The sequence below is a fragment of the Salvelinus namaycush genome, chromosome 37 (assembly GCF_016432855.1).
Source record: "Salvelinus namaycush isolate Seneca chromosome 37, SaNama_1.0, whole genome shotgun sequence".
Taxonomy (NCBI): domain Eukaryota; kingdom Metazoa; phylum Chordata; class Actinopteri; order Salmoniformes; family Salmonidae; genus Salvelinus; species Salvelinus namaycush.
The window spans coordinates 11,370,953-11,394,773 of NC_052343.1; the positions used below are offsets into that span (position 1 = coordinate 11,370,953).

The window sequence follows — 23,821 nt, forward strand, 5'->3', positions numbered from 1 at the left end:
GTGCTGAAAGTGACTCAGGCTGAATATGTTTAGCTCTACTCTCTCAGCCTTCACTTCACTGTTGCAAGGCTTGTGGGCTTGTGCTGTGAACTGCAGTAATCATCGGAGTGGAATCTTTCTGCAAATTAATGTGTTTGCACAAAAATGGGCTTGTTTGCCCACCATATGGGAATCCGTAGTGGGACAGACATACATAATACATGCTCTGAAAAATGGGAACATTACGATGGCACGAAACATTGTGAGTGCCAAGTAATGAAAGCACAAAATTGGCAGTTATTGTTGTAACTGTTATGTTATTGTTATGTGCTTTTTCCCATAGATAGATGTTCATGTTGACAAGTTATCACCCTCTTTTTTCTAACCTTTTCAATGTCCAAACAATCAACCCTAAAAAGATAATTTGGCATACTTCATATCATGCATTTGAATATGATGTGCTTACTGTGTGAAGGCCTTACATGTCCATGAAACCCCCTAATGTCCTGCCAGCTAGTTAACACCCAGACTGTCCCTGTCTTATCTCCTCCCAGGTGATAGTGAGCAGAGGTGCTGAGAATGATGGACCATCTCAGCGAGGCGTGCCTGGGGAAGGAGAACTGTGACCTGGTCAACAGCATGGGTGACCGCGACTCCAAGGCCCCCCCAGCCAAGCTGGCCCGGCTGGAACAGAACGGCAGCCCCCTGGGCAGGGCCCGCCTGGGCAGCACGGGGGCCAAGCTGGCCGGGGTACCCTACAAACCCTCGGGACACCTCCTCAAGAACTGCCACAAGAGGGGTGAGTGACACTGGTCAGGGTGGTGTGTGTTTATGTGTGTAGGTGTGTGAGAAAGCAAAATATAAGTAGGCCCAAATTATGGCCTGTGTGTGTTTGGCAAGATGGGAGAGAGGTGGAATGTCGTAAGTGTGTGTGTGTGTGTGTGTGTGTGTGTGCTGTCTGTGTTTACAATTATAATGTCTTCATGGTTCACAAGTGTCATGTTGTCATGGTTTTGTTTCCATCTTCCTGTGCAAACCGATTTAAATTTCCCTTAGTCATCTTAGTGCACACACCCACACTTAGGCCTATCTACAAAGACCCATTGTTTATACTGAAGCCGTTTGAGAATTATTACTGTGTTATTCTGCATAGCACTGCGTCACTGTTTCTCTCCTGTTGTTGTTTATTATAGAGAATGTAGGTCCCCCACTTAAGGGGCATTTATTTTGAGATGATGACATATAGCTTTTTTATATACAGTAACTACTGGCCTGGTCATTACATGAATAATGTTATTATTTTATGAATTTTTGGGGCTAGATACGAGCATTCAGACCTGCAGATTTTCATGAGTTTATTAGCGGTTGGCCGTTATGTCTCGTCTGTTTGTTCGGCGGTGTTTGTGGGGACTTTGGAACCATAGAATGTTGCGTTGAGTGTCTTGATGCGCTGTTACTTAGTTGGTTCCTGTCTCATTTGTTGCAAAACACCAGCTGAGAAAGTTCAATTTTACTCCCCAATCATCATCCTCAGGCCCTACATCACTCTGTCCTCGCGTTTTTCAGAATGTTCCAGCATATTTATTAGCCTTTTTCGAGAGGAAATTGTGAAATTTATAGAAGCGTCTGTTGCTGAAGTTTCGCATGGCCACAGTGGGCATTGTTTGAGCTGAATAATATTTACCATGGGCTTTTCTCCGCTCCATGAAAACAAAGGCTGTATTGATCCCGAAATGAACCTACACAGCAGTCTTTATTGTTAGATCTCTATCTATTAAAATCAGGGAGAGAAGCAGCGTTTCAGCACATTCCCTGGCACCTGCTGGTGATTACCCCGTTCATTGATTGTTTGTCAGAGATGTTTGCATCTTCAGGATGCCGGACATTAGAAATATGGTTCATTGCAACTGCTCAAACTCCATGAATAATGTGCTGCATATCATCACCACTGAAGGCTATAGAGGAACATTTTAACAAAAAAAGTTATGATGCTCCGAAACTTAAGTCACCGAAACATCAAAAGACGTTTTTAACCCAAATGGTATAATTTGAAATTTGCACAGTGCAACGTCTTTGGACAAGGATTCCTCGTTTTCTACCTAATATCAGTGCAGTGTTTACACAGACTAGTAAACCTCAGGGCGCACTGGAGTGTTGGGATTTGGAGCGGTGCATCATGGGAAGGTGATATGGGGTTGACAGCAGAGGCAGAAGCAGTCTAATGTGATCTGAGCTCCTTGACAATGAATCAACAGATCTCAGTCAAAAAGTGGTTAAAAGCTGAGATAGGCCAAGATTCATCTGAACAACATTCAATTTATTTAGACTTTAGTTCAAATCGAATAATGATATCATTAATAATGACTAAGGACATTAAAATCATTACTCTAATCATGATGTCACTGATCATGATTGAATAACTAAAATCACAGTACCCCCACATCTACTACCACTACTAGTTCTATCAATGTGAATAACGCTAATAAGGAAATTCTAATAAAAAACTATGTAATATTTATCATTATGCTGTCACTGATAATACGAATGGCACTGACATTCATTCATTCATGAATAGAGGTAGTCTGACTGTATCAGCTGTGTCTAAATGTAATATTAATCCCCCCATTGAAGGTCACCATTTGTCATGTCTGAGCCCCCGCTGTGTTGCTCTGTGTCTCTCCAGGCAACATGCTCCCTGTGTTCTGCGTGGTGGAGCATTACGAGAGCCCCATCGAGTTTGACAGCAAGGAGGAGCACGCCGAGTTTGTGCTCGTCAGGAAAGACATGCTGTTCAACCAGCTCATCGAGATGGCCCTTCTGTCACTGGGCTACTCGCACAGCTCGGCGGCACAAGCGAAAGGTAGGACTGGCACAAGCCCCCACTCTATTGATGACCCGCTCACACACACATACACACACACGCAGATACACACACATACACACATACACATACAGTTGAAGTCGGAAGTTTACATACACTTAGGTTGGAGTCATAACAACTTGTTTTTCAATCACTCCACAAATTTCTTGTTAACAAACTATAGTTTTGGCAAGTCGGTTAGGACATCTAGTTTGTGCATGACACAAGTAATTTTCCCAGCAATTATTTACAGACAGATTATTTCACTTATAATTCACTGTATCACAATTCCAGTGCTTCAGAAGTTTACATACACTACGTTGACTGTGCCTTTATACAGCTTGGAAAATTCCAGAAAATTATGTCATGGCTTTAGAAGCTTCTGATAGGCTAATTTACATAATTTGAGTCAATTGGAGGTGTACCTGTGGATGTATTTTAAGGCCTACCTTCAAACTCAGTGCCTCTTTGCTTGACATCATGGGAAAATCAAAAGAAATCAGCCAAGACCTCAGAAAAACGCCTGAAGGTACCACGTTCATCTGTACAAACAATAGTACGCAAGTATAAACACCATGGGACCACGCAGCCGTCATACAGCTAAGGAAGAGACGCGTTCTGTCTCCTAGAGATGAACGTCCTTTGGTGCGAAAAGTGCAAATCAATCCCAGAACAACAGCAAAGGACCTTGTGAAGATTCTGTAGGAAACAGGTACAAAAGTATCTATATCCACAGTAAAACAAGTCCTATATCGACATAACCTGAAAGGCCGCTCAGCAAGGAAGAAACCACTGTTCCATAACCGCCATAATGACCATCGTTATGTTTGGAGGAAAAAGGAGGACACTTGCAAGCCGAAGAACACCATCCCAATCGTGAAGCACGGGCGTTTCAGCATCATGTTGTGGGGGTGCTTTGCTGCAGGAGGGACTGGTGCACTTCACAAAATAGATGGCATCATGAGGGAGGAAAATTATGTGCATATATTGAAGCAACATCTCAAGACATCATTTAGGAAGTTAAAGCTTGTTCGCAAATAGGTCTTCCAAATGGACAATGACCCCAAGCATACTTCCAAAGTTGTGGCAAAATGGCTTAAGGACAACAAAGTCAAGGTATTGGAGTGGCCATCACAAAGCCCTGACCTCAATCCTATAGAACATTTGTGGGCAGAACTGAAAAAGCGTGTGCAAGCAAGGAGGCCTACAAACCTGACTCGGTTACACCAACTCTGTCAGGAGGTATGGGCCAAAATTCACCCAAATTATTGTGGGAAGCTTGTGGAAGGCTACCCGAAACGTTTGACCTAAGTTAAACAATTTATAGGCAATGCTACCAAATACTAATTGAGTGTATGTAAACTTCTGACCCACTGGGAATGTGATGAAAGAAATAAAAGCTCAAATAAATCATTCTCTCTACTATTATTCTGACATTTCACATTCTTAAAATAAAGTGTTGATCATAACTGACCTAAGACAGGGCATTTTTACTCGGATTAAATGTCAGGAATTGTGAAAAACTGAATTTAAATGTATTTGGCTAACGTGTATATAAACTTCTGACTTCAACTGTATACACACACGTACAAACTCAGGCATGCCCACACACACACCCACACATGCACATGCCCGCTCCACGAACTATACAACTGGCCCTGCTATGATTTGGCTTCTTCCACAGCTTACCCCACACAAGCTGCCCCCCTTCCATCCATCCATCCATCCATCCATCCATCCATCCATCCATCCATCCATCCATCCATCCATCCATCCATCCATCCATCCATCCATCCATACACACACACACACACACACACACACACACACACACACACACACACACACACACACACACACACACACACACACACACACACACACACACACACACACACACACTGCCCCCACTCTCCCCACACACACACACACACAACTGCCTTAGCTGTCCAGGCCTCCGATAGTTTCCCAGCTGATCTGAAGGCTCAGTAACGTAGGCTGACATTGATCCCAGACAGAGGATGTAACTACATGCCTCTCAGGAGTTCTCAGGGCCTCTGCTCTGTAAACCTCTAGCTAGAACACTCAGTGGGAGTGAAGGTGGGACCCGTTGCAGCTGACTGCAACTGTAACACACAGACCTGGGCTATTTCCAGGTGCCTCTGCCCTTTATTACAGGCGGGTCTATCATACAGCAACATAGTTGACCAAAATACCCCACATTCTCTGTAGTAGGACATACTGTAGGCTCGGATGTTTTCATGCCATTTATTGGTGGTGGGAGGGGGGGGGGGGGGGGGGGGCTTACTGGGAAAAGAGATGTCAACCTTAATGTGACCTTGCTGGAAAAATATAGAATCAGTCAATTATTATAAATGTTTATCTGTATGTGTCTAAACGTGACAAACATAACATTTACCGTTTGTTTGTGTTTCTCTTTCCATTGCAGGTCTCATTCAGGTGGGCAAGTGGAACCCGGTCCCACTGTCCTACGTGACGGACGCGCCGGACGCCACCGTGGCAGACATGCTGCAGGACGTGTACCATGTGGTCACGCTGAAAATTCAGCTGCACAGGTCAGTCTCCGCCCTGTTGCCCAATCAACCCATCAACCCACCCACCCACACAACCACCCACTTAACCAACCACCCACCCAATGCCAGTCCAGTGAAGTATCCAACCACACCACCCTCCTGACCCCACCCCCCACCTATGCCAGTCTAGTGTGGCATGCGTACCTAGTTAACTTGGGTTAAACACCCAACACATAGGCCTACCATTTGCTTTCCATGCTTCCACACTAACTGAAATTAGCATAATAGCCACAGACCTTGCAGCAGTCATAACAGCAAAGACATACCTGGAATCCAGCCATACACCTGATAGTGATGGATGGGCTGGACATAGCAATGGTAGCTATCCAGTCCATACAAAAACCATGCATGGCAGTCAGGTTTGCTCATAGCACCTACTGTAAAACTGTACACACCATTTACGTTGACCACAGTCAGTAGCCACACCAACAAGATGTCATAGTTTCCCTTCGAAATTCATGATGCTTTCATTATGTGTGGTTACAGGGTTTATTCCACATGGTTACAGGGTTAAAACAGAAGCAACTCAAAGGTTAACAGTTTGGGCATTAATAGTTAAGGTTAGGGCTATGGTTTGGGGAAGGCTTATCCTTTTACTGCAGTGGGTTAAATCAGGGTCACAAGAGTGTTTCTTGGTAGTCTTAAACAAATCTACTTTGAGTTTGCATCCCAATATTACACTTTATATACATCACAGAAGACTGAAATATACCAAAACCGTTTGACATAGAAACACAGATTATATTAATTATGAAATTATGAAAAATATTTATAACATTCTACTTATGAGGCCACTATTTCATTTGACTTCAGGAAAGGGCTACAACAAAATAATAAACAACTATACAATATTAGCATCAGGTATCATCAGTATTCACAGTGGTCTCAAGGCTTGCTAGAGCCTTGTGAACTGCAGTAGCACAGTGGTCTAAGCAGCATGCTCCAGCTCCGATCATCATCAGTCCGCGCCCAGTGCTGGGCAATCTTTATTTAGATTTTTTTTGTGAGAGCCGAGGAAGGCCTATATCGACGTTCTCAGGACGTTTTCAAACATCCAAAATCGGCATCTATTTCTAATGACCAGTCTGGCCACACAGCCCACACATACTGTTTACAGACCACATAGCAGCCACAGACTACACACACACACACACTGAGATTGGTACTGCTGGTGTAGAGGCCTGTGCCAGCTGCACACACTCAGCCCTACCCTCACTAGCTCACTGCTAATGCAACCCTCTGGGGGGCTGTTCACACACGCACGCACTCACACACACACACACACACACACACACACACACACACACACACACACACACACACACACACACACACACACACACACACACACACACACACACACACACACACACACACACACACACACACACACACACACACAGGTTGTTCTCCCTCCCTCCTTCTCTTTCCTCCCCTCCTCTGCACACACACCAGCCAGAACACAGAAGGTTGTGTTTATTTCCAGCAAGCTTGTGTGTCTGCATGGATAGCTGTCTGTCTCCACCACTCACCCTCCTCTCTTTTCCTCCCCTCTGTTCCTTTGCTTTCCCCAGAGGCTCTCTAGCTGCTACAGCCGTTTAAGGTGTTCTGGCAAAGCCTCAACCAGAGCCGTGTGTGTTGTGTGTGTGTGTGTTCGCCCTCCATCTTTGAATCCTCTAACTTCTACCGATCTACCTTCTGTTTATTATATATGCATTACACATATCAAAGTACCTACAACCTTTTGATAACCTTTAAGACAATAGCAACCCATCTCCCCCACCACACACACATAAACTCAATAGACACCCATACAAACTGTGGAGTGTGCGGTTCACGTGTTTCTTTTGTCGTTGCCATAATTCAGGAATGCATGCAATGCGAACACGGCCATATGTCCCACACACGTGACGTCTGCTCGTGCTTGATCACATGGAGAGATCCTTATCTGAAGCGAACGGGGCTCTCTCACTGGAGACCTGCTTGTTCTCGTTCGAATTCCCCCTCATTAAAATGATCTGGTTTGAAAGGGGGTCCACTTGTCTGTAAATAGAGTACATTCATCTGTATATCGCATAGACGCGCACACACACACACACACACACACACACACACACACACACACACACACACACACACACACACACACACACACACACACACACACACACACACACACACACACACACACACACACACACTTTTCACATTCTTTGTCTTTTTATCAAAAATTTGTGTTTTTACGTGTGGCATGTTGTTATTTCCTTTCCCCCCGCTGCAGAAATCTAGCCGGTAACACCTTAAATTGTTTCGCCGAGCACATCGAGCCAGGAAGGTAGAAGTAACATGAAATAATAGTCGCCACATGCAGCTGATGTATAATTCATGCATCAATACAGCAGATGTGTTGTATAAAGTAATTAACTAATCAGAACAATCAGGAGAGAGAGAGAGGGAAGGAGAAAGAGCGAGGGAGAAGGGAGGGAGGGAGAGAGAGCAATCTCCAGATGCATCTGCTTGATGCGCCAAATGAAATCTGTCTGTCTTGGAGGGGCGCTTGCAGCAGGAAAGCATGGCCCTGTGCTCATCTCCCTCTCTCTTTCTTTCTCCTCCTATTCTCTCCTGTTCTCTGCCCTCTTTTCTCTCCTTCTCTCTATTCCCCCCTCCCCTGTCTCAATCTCCCTGTTCTCTGTCCTCTCCCCCCACCCTCATCCCTTTCTCTTTCTCTCTCCCCCTCTATCTCTTCTTCCTACCTCCTATCTCGTCTCACAGTTGTCCTAAACTGGAGGACCTGCCGCCAGAGCAGTGGACCCACTCTACAGTAAGAAATGCCCTCAAGGAGTTACTCAAAGACATGAACCAGAGCTCTCTGGCAAAAGAATGTCCCTTATCACAGGTGCTGGAGCCGTCCACAAACCCCCACTATTCCATTTGCCAAAGACTGCCAGTGTCCCTTTTTCAAATGCCCAGAGTTTGATAGAGTGGAACACGATGGAGAATTGCCATAGAAAATCCAAATCAATACCCATTGTCGTCCATATAGATGCACGTCCGTCCCCCCCTTCTTCTTCTCTTCCCCCCTCATTTGCAGAAGCAGTACTGTTGATTGAATGCAGGGTTATTGTTGGGTAAACAATGGACCGACCCAGAATAATCTTGATTTTGCTCTTTATACGTCAGGCTAGAAATATGTATGTTTTTTGGAGTTGTTTTTTTCTCTCACCATTATGTAATACACTCACTCTGTATTCAAGTAGCTTGACTCTATAGAATTACAGCTTACGTCATATATCATAGCTCATAACAGAAGCTGTTCTGCAGGAAAGTTCACAGGAGCCGTCTGGGTGTGTGCGCTTACGATATAGAGTGTGTGTGAGCGCTTATGGTATGGAGTGTGTGTGTGTGAGCGCTTACGGTATGGAGTGTGTGTGTTATGGAGTGCGGTATTCAGTGGACTCTCCCCTCACCGAGGCTGCCGTATGGTCACCTAGAGGCCCGTGGTGTGTGTGTTTAGCCGGGCAGAGCGTGGTGATGATGTAAAGAGTCCCCCGGCGGTGTTCAGGCTGAGCCGCTCCCTCCCTCAGCCCGGTAATCACCCTGTTTAGGGTCCATATGTGAACCACTCTCTGTGGTGCGGTCCAACCGCGCAGGCTCAGAGGATAGCATCGCTGCTCGATTTTACTCCGTTGTTCAGCCATTGTTATTTACTCATTGTAAGACGCTCTGAGTAAGTAAGAGTGTCTGTTTTACAGGCTACCTGAAATATGAAATGGTAGTTGAGATGTGCATTGTTAATCCCAAATATCATATGTGATATACAATAAGCAGCGATCCCTTTACTCGCATTGTAGGGGTTCACAGATGGCCGACCTAAAAATATTTCACATCTGTTACACTGTGGGTTCTGCATTGCTATACCCACAGAGAGGTGTGTTGTTGCTTTTCATAGGTCTCTCTATAAGTCTCATTTGGTCCATTGAGCCCAGCCCAGTATTAGACCTGCATGGCTACTGCTGTTTCTTATCAGTATTAAACTCTGGCTCAGGGTCTCTGATGATAGTGCCTGAAGGGGACGTGATGGGCGGCAGGTGAGAAGCCACAGAGGCCGCAGCGCTCCTAAGGCTTCTGGGAAGTCAACAGCGCCCGGGGAGAGGAAAGGGTGTGTTCGGAGGCAGGGAAGATTGGTAGCTTTTATAGGATTAGTGTCTCCTTGATATTCAGGAGGGTAATCCTGGGGAGAGAAAGGTTAACAAACAGAGAATTTGCGGGAGAGAATGAACCCTACCTCAGAACAGGGCTCAAAGAGAGAAAGAAAGAGGGGGGGCCATCGTGAAAAAATGGCGCCTTTGTTCTGTGTCTTGTCAAACATTTAGTTCATTCTTTTGTGGCGCGGAGTCATGCTTTGTGTGTTTGGCCTACAAATGCCCTGAAGAGACTCCAACTCCAAGAGAGGGGAGGGGGGGCTGAGAGAAAAGAGACTGTATTCACCACTGTGGCCATTGTTATTGTTCCCAGTGGAATATCATTTGACTGCGCTCAGATGGAGTTCCAATGTAATGCCCCCCGTAGAGGAAAAGTAGATGAGGTCTCAATAAAAAGTTTGACTCCCGTCCACCACCTTCTCCTCATCACCACCCTCTCTGAGAGGGCCGGCTCAGTGACTGGGAGCGAACTTAACCCCCAGGCTCCTCTGAAACTACGGCAACAAAAGAGGCCCCCCTCGCCACTCTGCCCCCTCCCCCCCTCCTTCCCCCACCGGGCGGCCCTGACAGAGCAGCTGTCCTGTTGCATAGCAGCAAATAGCCATGAAATGCCATCTTTGTGAGCCTGGGCTCTGCTCTAAGGCTGCTAGTGGCTGAGGTAGCGGTAGGGCCTATTGGTGTGTATGTGTGCATGTGTGTGCGCAAGAGTGCGTACATGTGTGTGTGGGGAGGGGTGGGGACGCTTAACCCAATTGGTGTGGAATTGACTGTAATTAGTTTTAGATGTTTGGGGGGGAAGCAAGATATTAGCCACAATCAGAGCTAGGGAACAAGAAAAGGGTGTGTGTACGGTGTCTTAGTTAGTTTATGTGTGTGTGTGCAATATGCTTGCAGGCCATGGCAGGTTTTACCAACGTGTCTTTTTCATGCGTCTCTCTCCCATGACGGAAAGTGGAGTAGATAGTTGGGGCAGATAATGGCCCTGTGCGACTTCCCGGGGGACACTGATAAGCTCCTGTGCTGTAGATGGCTATCACTTAAAGGGCCCAGGGCAGGCAGACAGCAGCATCCTGATGCCACACCACGGTACCTACCACTACCTGTTGATGGCTGCTGGCTGGCAAAGGCTTCGTGGGCGCAAGGTGGCGGTGGTTATTTGCACGGCTTGGCAAATGTGTGTACCGTGTCTGTGCCTGTGTGTGTACCTGCCTGTGTGTGTGTGCCCCAGTGAGAGGCGTGATGTATGGAGGGAGATGCCTGATTAATGAGGACCGTTTATTAGAACATCTGTGTCAAAGATGGAGGAACACAGGCAGTGTGTCTTGGGTGGGCCCTGCTATAGCTGGCTCTGCCTCACCCAGATACTGTAAATGCAACATGCTACGCCCAAGGAATAGCATTATGCCAAAATACGGACTATACTCACCAAAATAGTGCATTCATATGGACTGGGTTCAGCTGATATACTGTACTGTATGTGCCATTTTCTGTTAACACTATTGAAGATACCAATCCTCAATTGTCAGATCCTCAATAACTCATCCTCAATGATCATTCAGCAATTCACCGGGCTTGTAATGTATGCTGGTTGTGTAGTGATGTTGAGGTCAGGAGTTCAACATCAGTTCCATAGTGATCCACAGCAGCAGACTCAACCCTCCCTCGTCTTCCATCTCCGGTGAGGAGGAGTGGGAGATGAGGCTGCGGCTCTGCTGCCAGCGCCGTGTGTTGTTCACTGAAGTGCTGTTGTGCCAGAAGGTTCCCTCCCGTCCCCAAGTGCTCATATTAAAGATATGATAAAGATGGCATACCTGTAATTTGAAAACAGATGGTTTCATCTTTTGAATATTTATAACAATCAAAACAATTTCTCCTGCTATTCACCCGCAGGCCAGGAAGGTGTTAAAACATTTAATGAAAAGAAAACTGCGCCTTGTTTGCGAGGAATGCGTTCGAGAAATAAATAAGGAAGAGTAGAGTCAATTGTGGAGAAGGCGAGAGGGCACAGATATAAAGCTTTATATCTCTTGAAGATGTTTTTTAACATATTGTGGAGAGCGAGAGAAAAAATTAAAGATTCATCTGTTTACATTGCCTGATTTCCAGATGCTAACTTTTAATAGTCTGTTTGTTATTTTACTTTTTGAAAGCAAACTGCTCTTTACCGTAGTACTACACCCTGATATCAACAAGGCTACTAATTCAGTGAAGCCCATTATTTACCTTCCTCCCAGAAAGGTTCTCTCAAACTCTGTGGCATTTGCTATAAAGGGACACACCTCTTATATTTAATTTTGATTTGTTTAACATTTGGAAAGACAAGACCAAGATTTGTGCATGACTGATAAAAAATGGTCTTTGCTAGATTATTGTTGTTTGTGCACCGAAATGTTTTATTCATTTTGACAAGAAAACACAGTATTAGTGCATGTCACACCAGCGTTAATAAATGCCCTCATGGTGCACATTGCGGATCCTGAAGGTTTTCTCTCTCTTTACCAATCTCTCTCTTTCAGAGTATGATCTCCTCCATTGTGAACAGCACTTACTATGCAAATGTGTCGGCGGCGAAGTGTCAGGAATTTGGGCGCTGGTATAAACATTTCAAGAAGACAAAAGATATGATGGGTAAGCAAAATGGACAGAGTGCAAAATGTTACACTAACACTGTCTTATCAGACCCCCCAATCACCATTCCAATATGTCTGCCCCATGTTCCCCCCCTCTTCCTGGTACATTAAACACATTTTAATCACATCATCTAATGATGGCTCTTCTCAGATATTTCCCTGTACACTGCTCAGGTGCACAATGTTTTCACCGTTTTTCCTGAATCCATTCAGAGTAATCTATTATTGCTTATCAGATGTAGTTTAGTATTCAGTAATAGCTGTCAAATCACAGACTAAATTGAGGTCCGCGACCTTTGTTTACGAATACTGTTTCAGTTACCTACAAATGACATAGGGATGATTTTCCTGGCTATCATCTGGTTTGAAATCAATCTGTTTTTCCTTGTCAAAGTAGAACAACGCTGGCTTTGTATTTTAGATAACTCAGTTAGTCCTCCTTGTCCCTTTTTGAAAATTAGGTCACATAATTCAGATACTGTCTATTTGATGTGTTTTGGTCATGAAATACCATACCAGTCATATTAATAGAGTTTAATATACAGTCATTTAGAGTATTGGTTTCAACCTACTGTGTAGAAATCCACCTTCCTATACAAGCTAGTGCTCATGTTGATTATATTCAAGATCAGTGGCGGTCGGTGCTGTTTAAGATTAAGGAGGACGATTAATTTGTTATGAGCATGGCCTTATTTCTATTACAGCATATTAGATGACTGTCATTCATATTCCATTCACCCAGCTCAATGTAACATCGATAGGTTTTGGCTACTAGTAATCAAGATGAAAGACAGTGACACATTCAATACCTTCTTGCACACTCTTGCTTGCATCTAGCTGATCTAGGGTGTTATCATTAGTTCTAACAGTTCCAAACGAGAGTTTCTATTTGACAAATTCAGGTAGATTTGTCGCCGTTTTGTTCCATTTGCTTCCGTTTAAGAAAAGTTTTTTCAACAGAATCGGCGGAATGAATACACCCCTGATTATCCGCACACACAGTTCACTTTCATAGCAGCTACATACAAACAGCATCATCACTTTGCTCGTTGTATAATTCCTTCTCGAATATACGCACTCCCCTCTTCTCACCTTTTCCATTCGCTTGTGGACTTCAGTGCACAACACATCAGCTGTCTGTGACCAGGCAAGAAAAACTTTCCAAGCCAAACCTTCATACCAGAACCGTTAACTGCTACACACAGCCTACATCGTTGTCACCATATTAGCTAACATCATAGTCAACATAGCTACTAGAATTAACACATTAGTAAACCTGCTACAATCACGCAGTACAGTGTACAGCAAGTAGTTTAGCAGTTACACTGGCTGACCTCTCTGTTTGAGCCAGGTGTTTGAGTAGGCTAAATTAGCTAGCTGCATTAGCTAGCTAAGTAAGTTAAAGTGAAAGTGAAAAAAATACAACAAAATATAGCTAGCTCTCTCTCTCTGCTGCTTCTCTTACATTTTTGAAGAAATTAATTTGTTCAAATTTGTTAAACTATTGTCTTTCTCTCGCTTTGAGTAAACTACTCACCACATTTTATGCACTGCAGTGCTAGCTAGCTGTAGCTTATGCTTTCAGTACTAGATTCAATCTCTGATCCTTTGATTGGGTGGACAACATGTCAGTTAATGCTGCAAGAGCTCTGATAGGTACATCCTCCGGAAGTCGTCATAATTACTGTGTAAGTCTATGGAAGGGGGTGAGAACCATGAGCCTCCTAAGTTTTGTATTTAAGTCAATGTACCAAGAGGAGGGTGGAAGCTTGCTGTCCTCCAGCTACACCATGGTGCTACCCTACAGAGTGCTGTTGAGGCTACTGTAGACCTTCATTACAAAACAGTGTATTTTAATCAGTTATTTGGTGATGTGAACATATTAAGTATAGTTTTATCTAAAAAGGAGAACTTTTTAAATGTTTCACTATTTTAATGTTTATGAAATTCACTGAGTAGGGTGGTCCTCCCCTTCCTCCTCTGAGGAATCTCCGCTGGTCAAGATATAAGACCAGAATGTTTTCATGGTTTTGCCTGTGGACACTGTTCTGATCATGGACACGTAACACCACTGGCCCCCTACCCATCCTCTTGTGTACATACACACATTTTACGTAACATTCTTTATGGTTTATGGAAGAGTACATAAAGAATGTAGGATCTCAAGTAGCAGTCCTGTGTGTATTTAGAATGTGATATTTATGTGTACATGGGATATGAGGTGAAGCATAGTGGATATTAATATGTATGTGGCCCAGTCAAAACTGTTCGCTGCTCTGGCACCCCAATGGTGGAACAAACTCCCTCACGACGCCAGGTCAGCGGAGTCAATCACCACCTTCCGGAGACACCTGAAACCCCACCTCTTTAAGGAATACCTAGGATAGGATAAAGTAATCCTTCTAACCCCCCCCCCCCTTAAAAGATTTAGATGCACTATTGTAAAGTGGTTGTTCCACTGGATATCATAAGGTGAATGCACCAATTTGTAAGTCGCTCTGGATAAGAGCGTCTGCTAAATGACTTAAATGTAAATGTAAATATTAACTCTGTGGCATCCCTTATGTCCACATTAACCCTTTCTTCCCCTGGTCATGTATCATGTAGATTGTATGGGGTGTTAACCCTCTCTTTCGCTCTTTCGCTCTCTTCACCTGTGCACTGTGTGTCTTGTCCTCTGTGTGTGTGTGTGTGTGTGTGTGTGTGTGTGTGTGTGTGTGTGTGTGTGTGTGTGTGTGTGTGTGTGTGTGTGTGTGTGTGTGTGTGTGTGTGTGTGTGTGTGTGTGTGTGTGTGTGTGTGTTTGCCCGTCTTGCCCACACGTCTGTGCAGGCATGCGCCAACCCTCGCAGCTGGAGGGCTACCTGGGGACGTGTGTCCTCCACGACAGCCCGCGTGCCAACACACTAGGTACGTCACGAGGCTACACACACACCGTCTGTGGGCACACACACTGCACTGTGTCCCTACCCAGTCCCTGCAAAAGCTGGCACCCCTCAGGTGACTGTTTGTCACCCACAGCGACACTCTCAACCTTAATATTCATGAAAGGATGCCTACTATGCGTGCCCGTTGAGTGGCAGCGATGGCATAGAGGGCACTGTTAAAAGGGAGTGTGTAAGTCTCTCCTTTGTGCTTCAGTGCCACTGTACTTTCATAAACATACACTTAGTCTACCACCATGGGCAGTGTAGTTATATTGCCTTACATCGAGACACTGTCTGTAATTGAAAATGCGTCTGGTTAAACACATTGAAGGGCCCTGGTCGACAGTCTCTGCTGTCAGAGTCTGCCTCTATGGGACCCAGTAAAGTGGTCTCTACTCTGTTGAAGTGTGAGAGCAGTCCCCCTATCCAGCAGGAGACAGAGTTCCATGGGTTTTTAGACCCCCCCCCCACCCTCTCGCTCTCTCTCTCTCTCGCTCCCCCCCGCTCCCTCTCTCCCCCATCTCTCTCTCTCTCTCTCTCTCCATCTCTCTCTCTCTCCCTCTTTCTCTCTCCCCCCTCCCTCCCTCTCTCAACCCACATCCCATTCCCATTGTGTGTTTAATCCGGGGCTCTTTTGTAGCTGGATTCCACACAAGGACTCCCGCTTCTGTGGCTGCTTTTTCTCCAGGGCCTGCCGTGCTTTTCTGCCACCCCTTTTTTTTCTTTTTTTTCATGGAAATGCTGTGTTTGTGTGCGTTCAGTCTGTGTGTGTGTGTATTTGTGAGCATGCCCCCCAGCAATGTGTGTGAGCACAGAGTAGAGAGACAAGAGCGAATCATCACAGCCAGGGAATGCCGAGGATTATGGGAGAGATGTAATTATTACCACGTTTTTTCCCCTTCTTAATAATTTGTTTCGACAAATACTGAAAAGAACAGTCTTGGACAGTTTTTGTGTTTCCTGACAGTTAAGAAAATATGCTGCTATATTTGTGATTATTGTGTGGATTTTTGGAGCTCTTCCAGGCACTCAATCTTTTATATCCCGCTGAAATATTGAGTTTGTGGAAAATGTTCTCCTCCTAACACCAATTGGTGCCTCTCAGAAATATGATTTATATGATTCAATATGATTTTTTGGCCCCATGTTGGCAGTTGCACACATCCAGGTGTAAATGGTACTATATGGATTATTTAAGATATACTATTTTAAGTTCAGTGAATGTAAATTATTAAATCTGTATGAATTCTTTAGATAGAAAACCTCAGCAGATTCTAGCAGATCCAGTTTGACGAAACCTCACATTCACTCATTGTCACTTTGATATCCCCTTAGATTTTTTAAATTATTATTTTCATCCACAGACTTGTAATTTAGGCAAAGCTCAAAATACTCACAAACTGCCATTATGGACTTAAATATTCCCAAAATGAGAGAGACACCATAAATAGTACATTCATTTTTCCTTAGGCCCGAACAGGCTGCCATATGGAAGAGGTCATGTCTAGGATGCTCCTTATACTGTAGAGCTTCTCTCTCTCTTCTCTCTCTCTTCTCGCTCTCTCTCTCTCTCTCTCTTCTCTCTGTCTCTCTCTTCTCTCTCTCTCTTCTCTCTCTCTCTCTCTCTCTCTCTCTCGCTCGCTCTCTCTCTCTCTCTCTCTCTCTTCTCTCTCTCTCTTCTCTCTCTCTCTCTTCTCTCTCTCTCTCTCTCTCTCTCTCTCTCTCTCTCTCTCTCTCTCTCTCTCTCTCTCTCTCTCTCTCTCTCTCTCTCTCTCTCTCTTCTCTCTCTCTTCTCTCTCCCCTCCCTGGGGATATATTTAGGCCGTCCCCAAAAATGTCATATTGGCTAGCTTCCGTACCTTGTTTTAGAATTAGGGACATAAAGAGCGATTCAGGGATTATCTGTCTCCCAGTATGTGCTGACATACACACACACACAAACATACGTACACACACACTTGTTTTTATTGCTCACATGATTGGGCCATGGACGTTATAAACTAATTTCGGGAGCTGCCAAGGCTCTGGGGGCAGCCTGCAGGTCGCACACTGAGGCCCTTTATCTGGGGCCTGAATCTAGGCTGGGGATTTTTAGACAGGCAAGTGTCTGAACAGCTATGTCTTATCACAGGGACACAGGTTTGTTCAGAGGCTGTAAAGTTTTGTTGCTTTGAGATTTAGCCTGATGCACTGTTTTCAATTTCAAAGTCTGTTTTACTCATCTGAGTGGGTTGGACAGTGTGCATTGGTATATTCTGTCTGGACATTTTCTGCTGTACTCTTCAGCCAGTATTCAAAGTGTTTAAATTGACTCTCTCTCTCTCTCCTCTCCCCCTCCCTCCCCTCTCTTTCCCCTCTCTTTCCCCTCCTCCAGCAGACATGGACGGCCTGTCCGATCACTCCCCTCCGGGCCCCAACCACAACCACAACCATCTGACCTTCTCCCAACAGCCCATCCCGGGCAACACGGCCGAGCAGCCCCCCTCCTCCCCCGTGCCACCCCTGCCCCCTCCGTCCCACGGTGGGGGCCAGACCCCCGGCCGCCCAGCTCAACTCCCCCCCGGCCTGCACCACCCGGGCCTGGTGTCCACCCCCATTAGCCCCCAGCTGGTGAACCAGCAGCTGGTCATGGCCCAGATTCTCAACCAGCAGTATGCCGTCAACCGGCTCCTGGCACAGCAGTCGCTGTCGCAGCAGTACCTCAACCACCCGCCGGTCAACCGAAATGCCCTGACCAAGCCCCTGGAGCCCCAGGTAGCCAGCAACACCGAGGTGTCCATGGAGATATACCAATGGGTGAGGGACGAGCTGAAGAGGGCCGGCATCTCCCAAGCCGTGTTCGCCCGCGTGGCTTTCAACAGGACCCAGGTGAGGAGGGGCAGAATTTAACACTGACTTTGGCATAAATCCCCCATTGATGCCAATAGGAGATTTAGGGAAAGATTGCAACATCTCAGGATAGTATTATGTGCTACCAGGACTGAAAATAAAAAAATACACAACTCTTGCCTTTCCCCAAAGCACTCTGACAAAGCGCTCTGACACATCTGTCACAAGGACAGAATTGTTTTGAGTTGTAGTGCCTCAAAGTCAAACTCTGCATTCTTGTCGAAGCCCATCATCAAAACAGTTCATCTTATAACCGCTTACAACAACCTAGCACCACAACAACAACAATTTAAAAGCTACCGTACACCTGGCAAGCCGCAACGTCAGAGCATCAGGCGCGGTCACGGCTTGCGCTCCCTCCGCTAAGACATGTGATTTCACTTCACAGGCAGGCAGCGCAGCAGGGCCCTGACAGAGATAATGTCTTAAGATGTTCTGCATATTTTGGGGGAGGTGGCAGCAAACCTCATTACTCCTCCGCCACTTTGAAGTTGTGTGCGAAACCTCTTGATAAGAATCTATTGGAATCAGTGCGTACCGACGCTCTCTCCACAAAAACAGTTAAGTGGATAACAAGCAGACAGTGGTGTTTTTGTGCAAATTGGCAAGCCTCTCTCCTTTCAGCCTTATCTCTCCGGTATGAAGAGTTAGTAATGTGCCTTTTGAGAGCCTCCTCTTGTATTACTTACTTTGCATTATTTTTTTTCTCTTCCTGTTTCTGCCATTCGTGTTAATAACGGGTGTGATGGTGTCTACACGGGGCGGGGCGGACGCACGGGAGCTCGCCGATCCTTTTTTGTAGAAGCGGCCGATTGACTGGGGAGATTAACGGAAAGGGTTGATGGCCGGGCGTAATAAACATACAAGCCTGCACAAACACAATTGCACACACACGCGCGTGTACGCAAACACATAACACACACACATGCGCACACACACACACATATTCTCGCACAATCTTCAGAATACCTGTGACATGCACTCAATGTCAGTATAAAAGCTGGTCTCCCCGTTCAGAGTTGATACCTCTATCTAGTTATACATACTTGGCTCCGTCATAAAGCTAATTTATTCCATTGTTCTTTAGTGTTTCACTAAGTCACAAGCACAATGTGTTTTCTTAAACTACCATACCATTAGTTAAACAGCGGAGCCACTAGTTCTAGCTCCGGTAGTTGGTGTAATTATCAACAGAATTGACGTCAAGTTGTTTATTACAAAATCATTTTGTTTATTTCCAAATCACACACCTATTGAAGAAGAGAAGCTGAAAATGGATCACTCAGTGTGTGTACAACGGCGGATGAAAAGCCTCAGTCACACAGTCCTGATAGTACAGTGATTCCCGTAATGACAGGATTCATAGCTATTGAAAAGGAACAGTGGATACGCTGATTGCTACGCTGATGCTCACTGAGTCAATGTGCTGTAATAGTTACATTATCCTCTGGGTCTGGGAGAGTTTACTAGTAGAAATAGAATGTTCACAACGGACATGAAGTTGCTGTAGTGATGTCAATGTATGAGTCTTCTCAGGGCTTACAAATAGGGCATCTCTCTCTCTCTCTCTCTCTCTCTCTCTCTCTCTCTCTCTCTCTCTCTCTCTCTCTCTCTCTCTCTCTCGCTCCCCCTCCCTCTCCCACTCTTCCTCCCAGGGCCTGTTGTCTGAGATCCTGCGTAAAGAGGAGGATCCTAAGACGGCCAGCCAGTCTCTGCTGGTCAACCTGCGGGCCATGCAGAACTTCCTGCAGCTGCCCGAGGCCGAGCGAGACCGTATCTACCAGGACGAGAGGGAAAGGAGCCTGACGGCTGCCTCGGCCATGGGGCCTGCGCCACTCATCAGCACCCCGCCCACCCGGCCAGTGCAGGTATGGAACGAACAGGCAAGCATACACACAGACAGAGGAGAGTGGACACAAACACACAAACAAACGCATTTATTTTGACCTTAAGTTGTACAGCAAGTGCCACTACCCACCCCACTCTTAAAATAGGAAGCAACTCAATGACGACAAGTTCTGTGGATTAGTGAATCTCCCCCAGTCTGTCAGTCAGTCACTTCCTCATTCAACTGCCTGACCACCAGCTCTCCACTGTCTCTCCCACAATCAAAGTCCTTTATTGGACAGGTATGTGGCAACTTTTCCACTTAAGCACATTTTGAGTGCAGTCGAGTGTGTCTAGGGCGGAGAGAGCCAGACAAAGACCTCCTCTGTTCAGCCTCGGACTAAAGACTGCCTTTTATTTGGGAGAGTGAGAATGTCCCTGTGCCACCCATTGGCCAAACAGGGAGGCCCTTTTGACTGCATGGCCAGATCGCAGTGGCCGTCCTTACAAAACTGGAAGGAAAGGGAAGAATCAGACTCTGAACCAGTGGTTTTAAACTAGGAAAAGGCCACTTTACAGTTCACAGGTCTTCCTCAACAGTCAGTTGGCTGTGAAAGCTGGACATGGAAAAAGGGAGAGAGAGCCGATCGATGGAGGGGGACAGACACAGAGAGGGAGACAGAGTGAGAGAGAACTGTCCCTCGTACAACGACACATTGACCAGACTCGACCATGTTTCTGCTATCAGACATACCTCTGTTCAGGCCCTAATTCTGTTTACTTCAGTGTCGTCCATTTCAAACATGTGGATCAGGAGGTGCACACACCTTTCTCGATTGAATAATTGTGTTAGTCAAATTCCAGGGCTGGGATTTCAGTTTGTATTCTAAAGGCATCATTTTATGGGGCAGTACAGGGCACACAGACCTTGTCGTTTCGTTATAACCGGTTTATTCTAGATAGGTCACATCTAAATTTCCACCATTTACTATACAGTTTTTTACTTCTTGCTGAACATGAAACATCACTGTAGCATATGATCATCAGCCCTAATATGCGTTTTTCTATTCTTCCCTTCACATATGACTGAGTCCTATCATGGTAGGCCTAGCCCTGGCCTGGACATATGCCAGTCTCCCACTGACAGCTCCTATAGAGTATTAAGTAATGCGTTGGGAGATTTAGCCACATAAATCAGTCAGGGTGGCAATTGAGCAGAGACAGGGAGGCTTTTATAGGCCTCCTAAAAAATGATGCAGAGGTATGTTTCTCATGTGTGCCCATGGGTGGCTCCAGTGCCCTCACCAGCCTCTGCATGTCCCAGGCTTAACAATTAGAGCTACTGAGGAAAATGTTGGTAGTCAGTACACACACTGACACCCCTCGCCTATTGAGTCATAAATGGTTAAAAAGATGTCCAGGAATCTTAAAACATTCCAGTTTACCACAAATTTGGGGTCCATTATCTTTACATAACCACCAAAATGGCTCCCCCGTTAAATGTCTAGACATATGCGTTAAACATTTATTTTAGATTTTTACTGATTGTTTTGGGTAAGTTTGTAAATGATAAGATTAATACTGAGTATTGAAATTATTGCCTACACGTAAAAAAAATATTTTAAAAAATGCAGTATTCACACAAGTTTTAAAAGGGTTTCCTCTGGACTTTGCATATGAATGACAACAAGCCACGGAATGATGTTGATTCAATTCCATGTATCTCTCTGCAATCTGATTTCTGATCAGTTTAGCTTCATCAATGAGACTGCAGTGTACTAACGTTGTCATTGCACATGTAATATCCTACCTTTGTGTCGATACAGCCTAACAATTTTTTGTTAGGCTGTGTGTTTGTGTGCGTGCGTGCGTGTGTGTGTGTGTGCGTGCGTGCATGCGCATAAGCTGTGCTAATGTGGTGTGTGTGTGGTTAAGTCCCTTTTCTGAGGGTGGAACTAAACAAACATGTCTCTGTTGCCCCAGCAGCCCAGGAGAGAAGACTGTAACAACGTCAGACCTGAGGACTGGAACCCCAGAATCCCTGTGGGCATCTCTCCTGTAAGCAAACACGACAATGAACCATCTCTTTGTAACACTTTCACCATTACTGTACTGTATCAATAACATTGTAATTCATGGTTATCGTAATAATGTATGTTATGGCATTTTATGTAAATAATAGCATGATTTGTTCGTAACACTTTTAGAATTTAGAATTTTACTATTAAGTATTTCGTTATAAATTTAATAGCTTATTAATTCAAGTAATTCAATTAATACAAACATATGTATTAATAGTTGATCAATTGTTTATTAATGCTTATTAGTAAAAGTTATTATAAAGTGTTAGCAATATGTTATCTTATATATTCTTATATATGTTAAGTGAAGTTAATTAGACGAATTATGAAATGTATGAAATAATTGAATGTGAAATTGTCTCCCGTGTTTTAAACATAGTTCACTTTCCTCCCTTTATCTATCTGGACAGATCCCCGAATCCAGAAAACACGGCAGCATCACCTTGTTTTCCAACCCTTTTGCTGACACTCCTTACCCTGCCCAGGTGAAGGCCTCGCCGCTCCCCAGCGAGTGGAACGGCAAGACAGAGAGCTGCATCCTCAACATCAACTCATCCATCTATGACGAGATCCAGCAGGAGATGAAGAGGGCCAAGGTGTCCCAGGCTCTGTTTGCCAAGGTGGCCGCCTCCAAGAGTCAGGTACAGACCCATCTAATGACCTAGACTCTGGTTGCCATTTTTGTACACACAACATACAGTTCTAGGCCAGAGACCAATAAGAGCACTATTTTGGTACAGGCACACAGACCTGCAGAACAACACCACACACAATAAGTATTATTTTCCACTTTGCCACGAAGTAGAAGAGGGTTAACTGAGAAACTGGTATCATTTTGGGAGAAATTGGCACTAAACATTTAAACAAAATATAGAACAAAAGACTGTCTCAGGCTATATTATTGGGAACGTATGTTATTAAACTATTAGTTACAGTTCTGTGAATGTTACAGCTTGAGATATAATGCATCAATATTTACAGAGCTAATATTTTCATTTCCTGCCTGAACTTGTCGTGGAGACATTTTGGCTCCTTCCCAGTGTGGTTGATGAAACATTAGAAAACAAAAGAATAAAACACAATATAAAACCAGATCTGGAGACATTCACCAGTTAGGGGGTTCAAAAACTGAAGCGCCACATTGTGCAACTCTCCTCTCTTCTCCGACTGGTGATTTATCGCCATAATGACATATGTCTCCTTTATTGTGGGTTTAGCGAACAGCAGACCGTGTTTCAACACAAAACAAACGTGTTTATATTAGCTGTGCTCTGAATGACTCTCAGCTAAAGCCTGTTATCTCGCCCAGGGAACAACCCACTCGTTGAATACCGGCTTGTGTGAGCAAAATTACCATCAGTTTAACTCTTATTAAAACTAATTAAAGAAATGCGGAGCAAGCCGTTATTATTAAAGGTTTCATATATCGGTGGAGCACAGTTGAAAATGTTTCCACAATTGTTACTTGATGAAGAAAAAGAAAATAGATTAAACAGGGGCCAAATTATCTGGAAATATCTGTGGAGGTTGTTTTTTTTCCGCTGATTGCGATGATTATAGGGCCAGATACCTTTGTTTTAGCAAATTGCAGTTTGATGCACAAACCATTGTTTTTGTTCAGGAGTTCAAAGACTTTTTGGAAGAGAGGAGAGAAGAGGGGGAGAAAAAATATATTTTCTCAGATTATCATTTGTGAGTGAACAGGTTTCCACTGTCTTTCCCCTCTCCCCCCTCTCTCTCTCTCTCCCCCTCTCTCTCTCTGTCTCACTCTCCCCTCTCTCTCTCTCTCTCTCTCTCTCTCTCTCTCTCTCTCTCTCTCTCTCTCTCTCTCTCT

The 23,821-nt window shown here is 44.8% G+C and overlaps 1 protein-coding gene across 2 annotated transcripts in view; it reads left to right on the forward strand.

Moving 5' to 3' along the window:
* The first annotated feature begins 550 nt into the window (after positions 1 to 550).
* The window catches only part of LOC120031442 (DNA-binding protein SATB1-like), a 39,743-nt gene continuing 16,472 nt past the window's right edge, over positions 551 to 23,821 (forward strand). For both annotated transcript variants that reach the window (XM_038977198.1, XM_038977199.1), the window contains exons 1-8: positions 551 to 778; positions 2,663 to 2,839; positions 5,289 to 5,415; positions 8,206 to 8,329; positions 12,152 to 12,263; positions 17,565 to 18,058; positions 19,735 to 19,947; positions 22,473 to 22,628. In XM_038977198.1, coding sequence (XP_038833126.1) covers positions 559 to 778; positions 2,663 to 2,839; positions 5,289 to 5,415; positions 8,206 to 8,329; positions 12,152 to 12,263; positions 17,565 to 18,058; positions 19,735 to 19,947; positions 22,473 to 22,628 — 1,623 coding nt within the window. In that variant the 5' untranslated portion in view covers positions 551 to 558. The remainder of the gene's footprint in view (positions 779 to 2,662; positions 2,840 to 5,288; positions 5,416 to 8,205; positions 8,330 to 12,151; positions 12,264 to 17,564; positions 18,059 to 19,734; positions 19,948 to 22,472; positions 22,629 to 23,821) is intronic.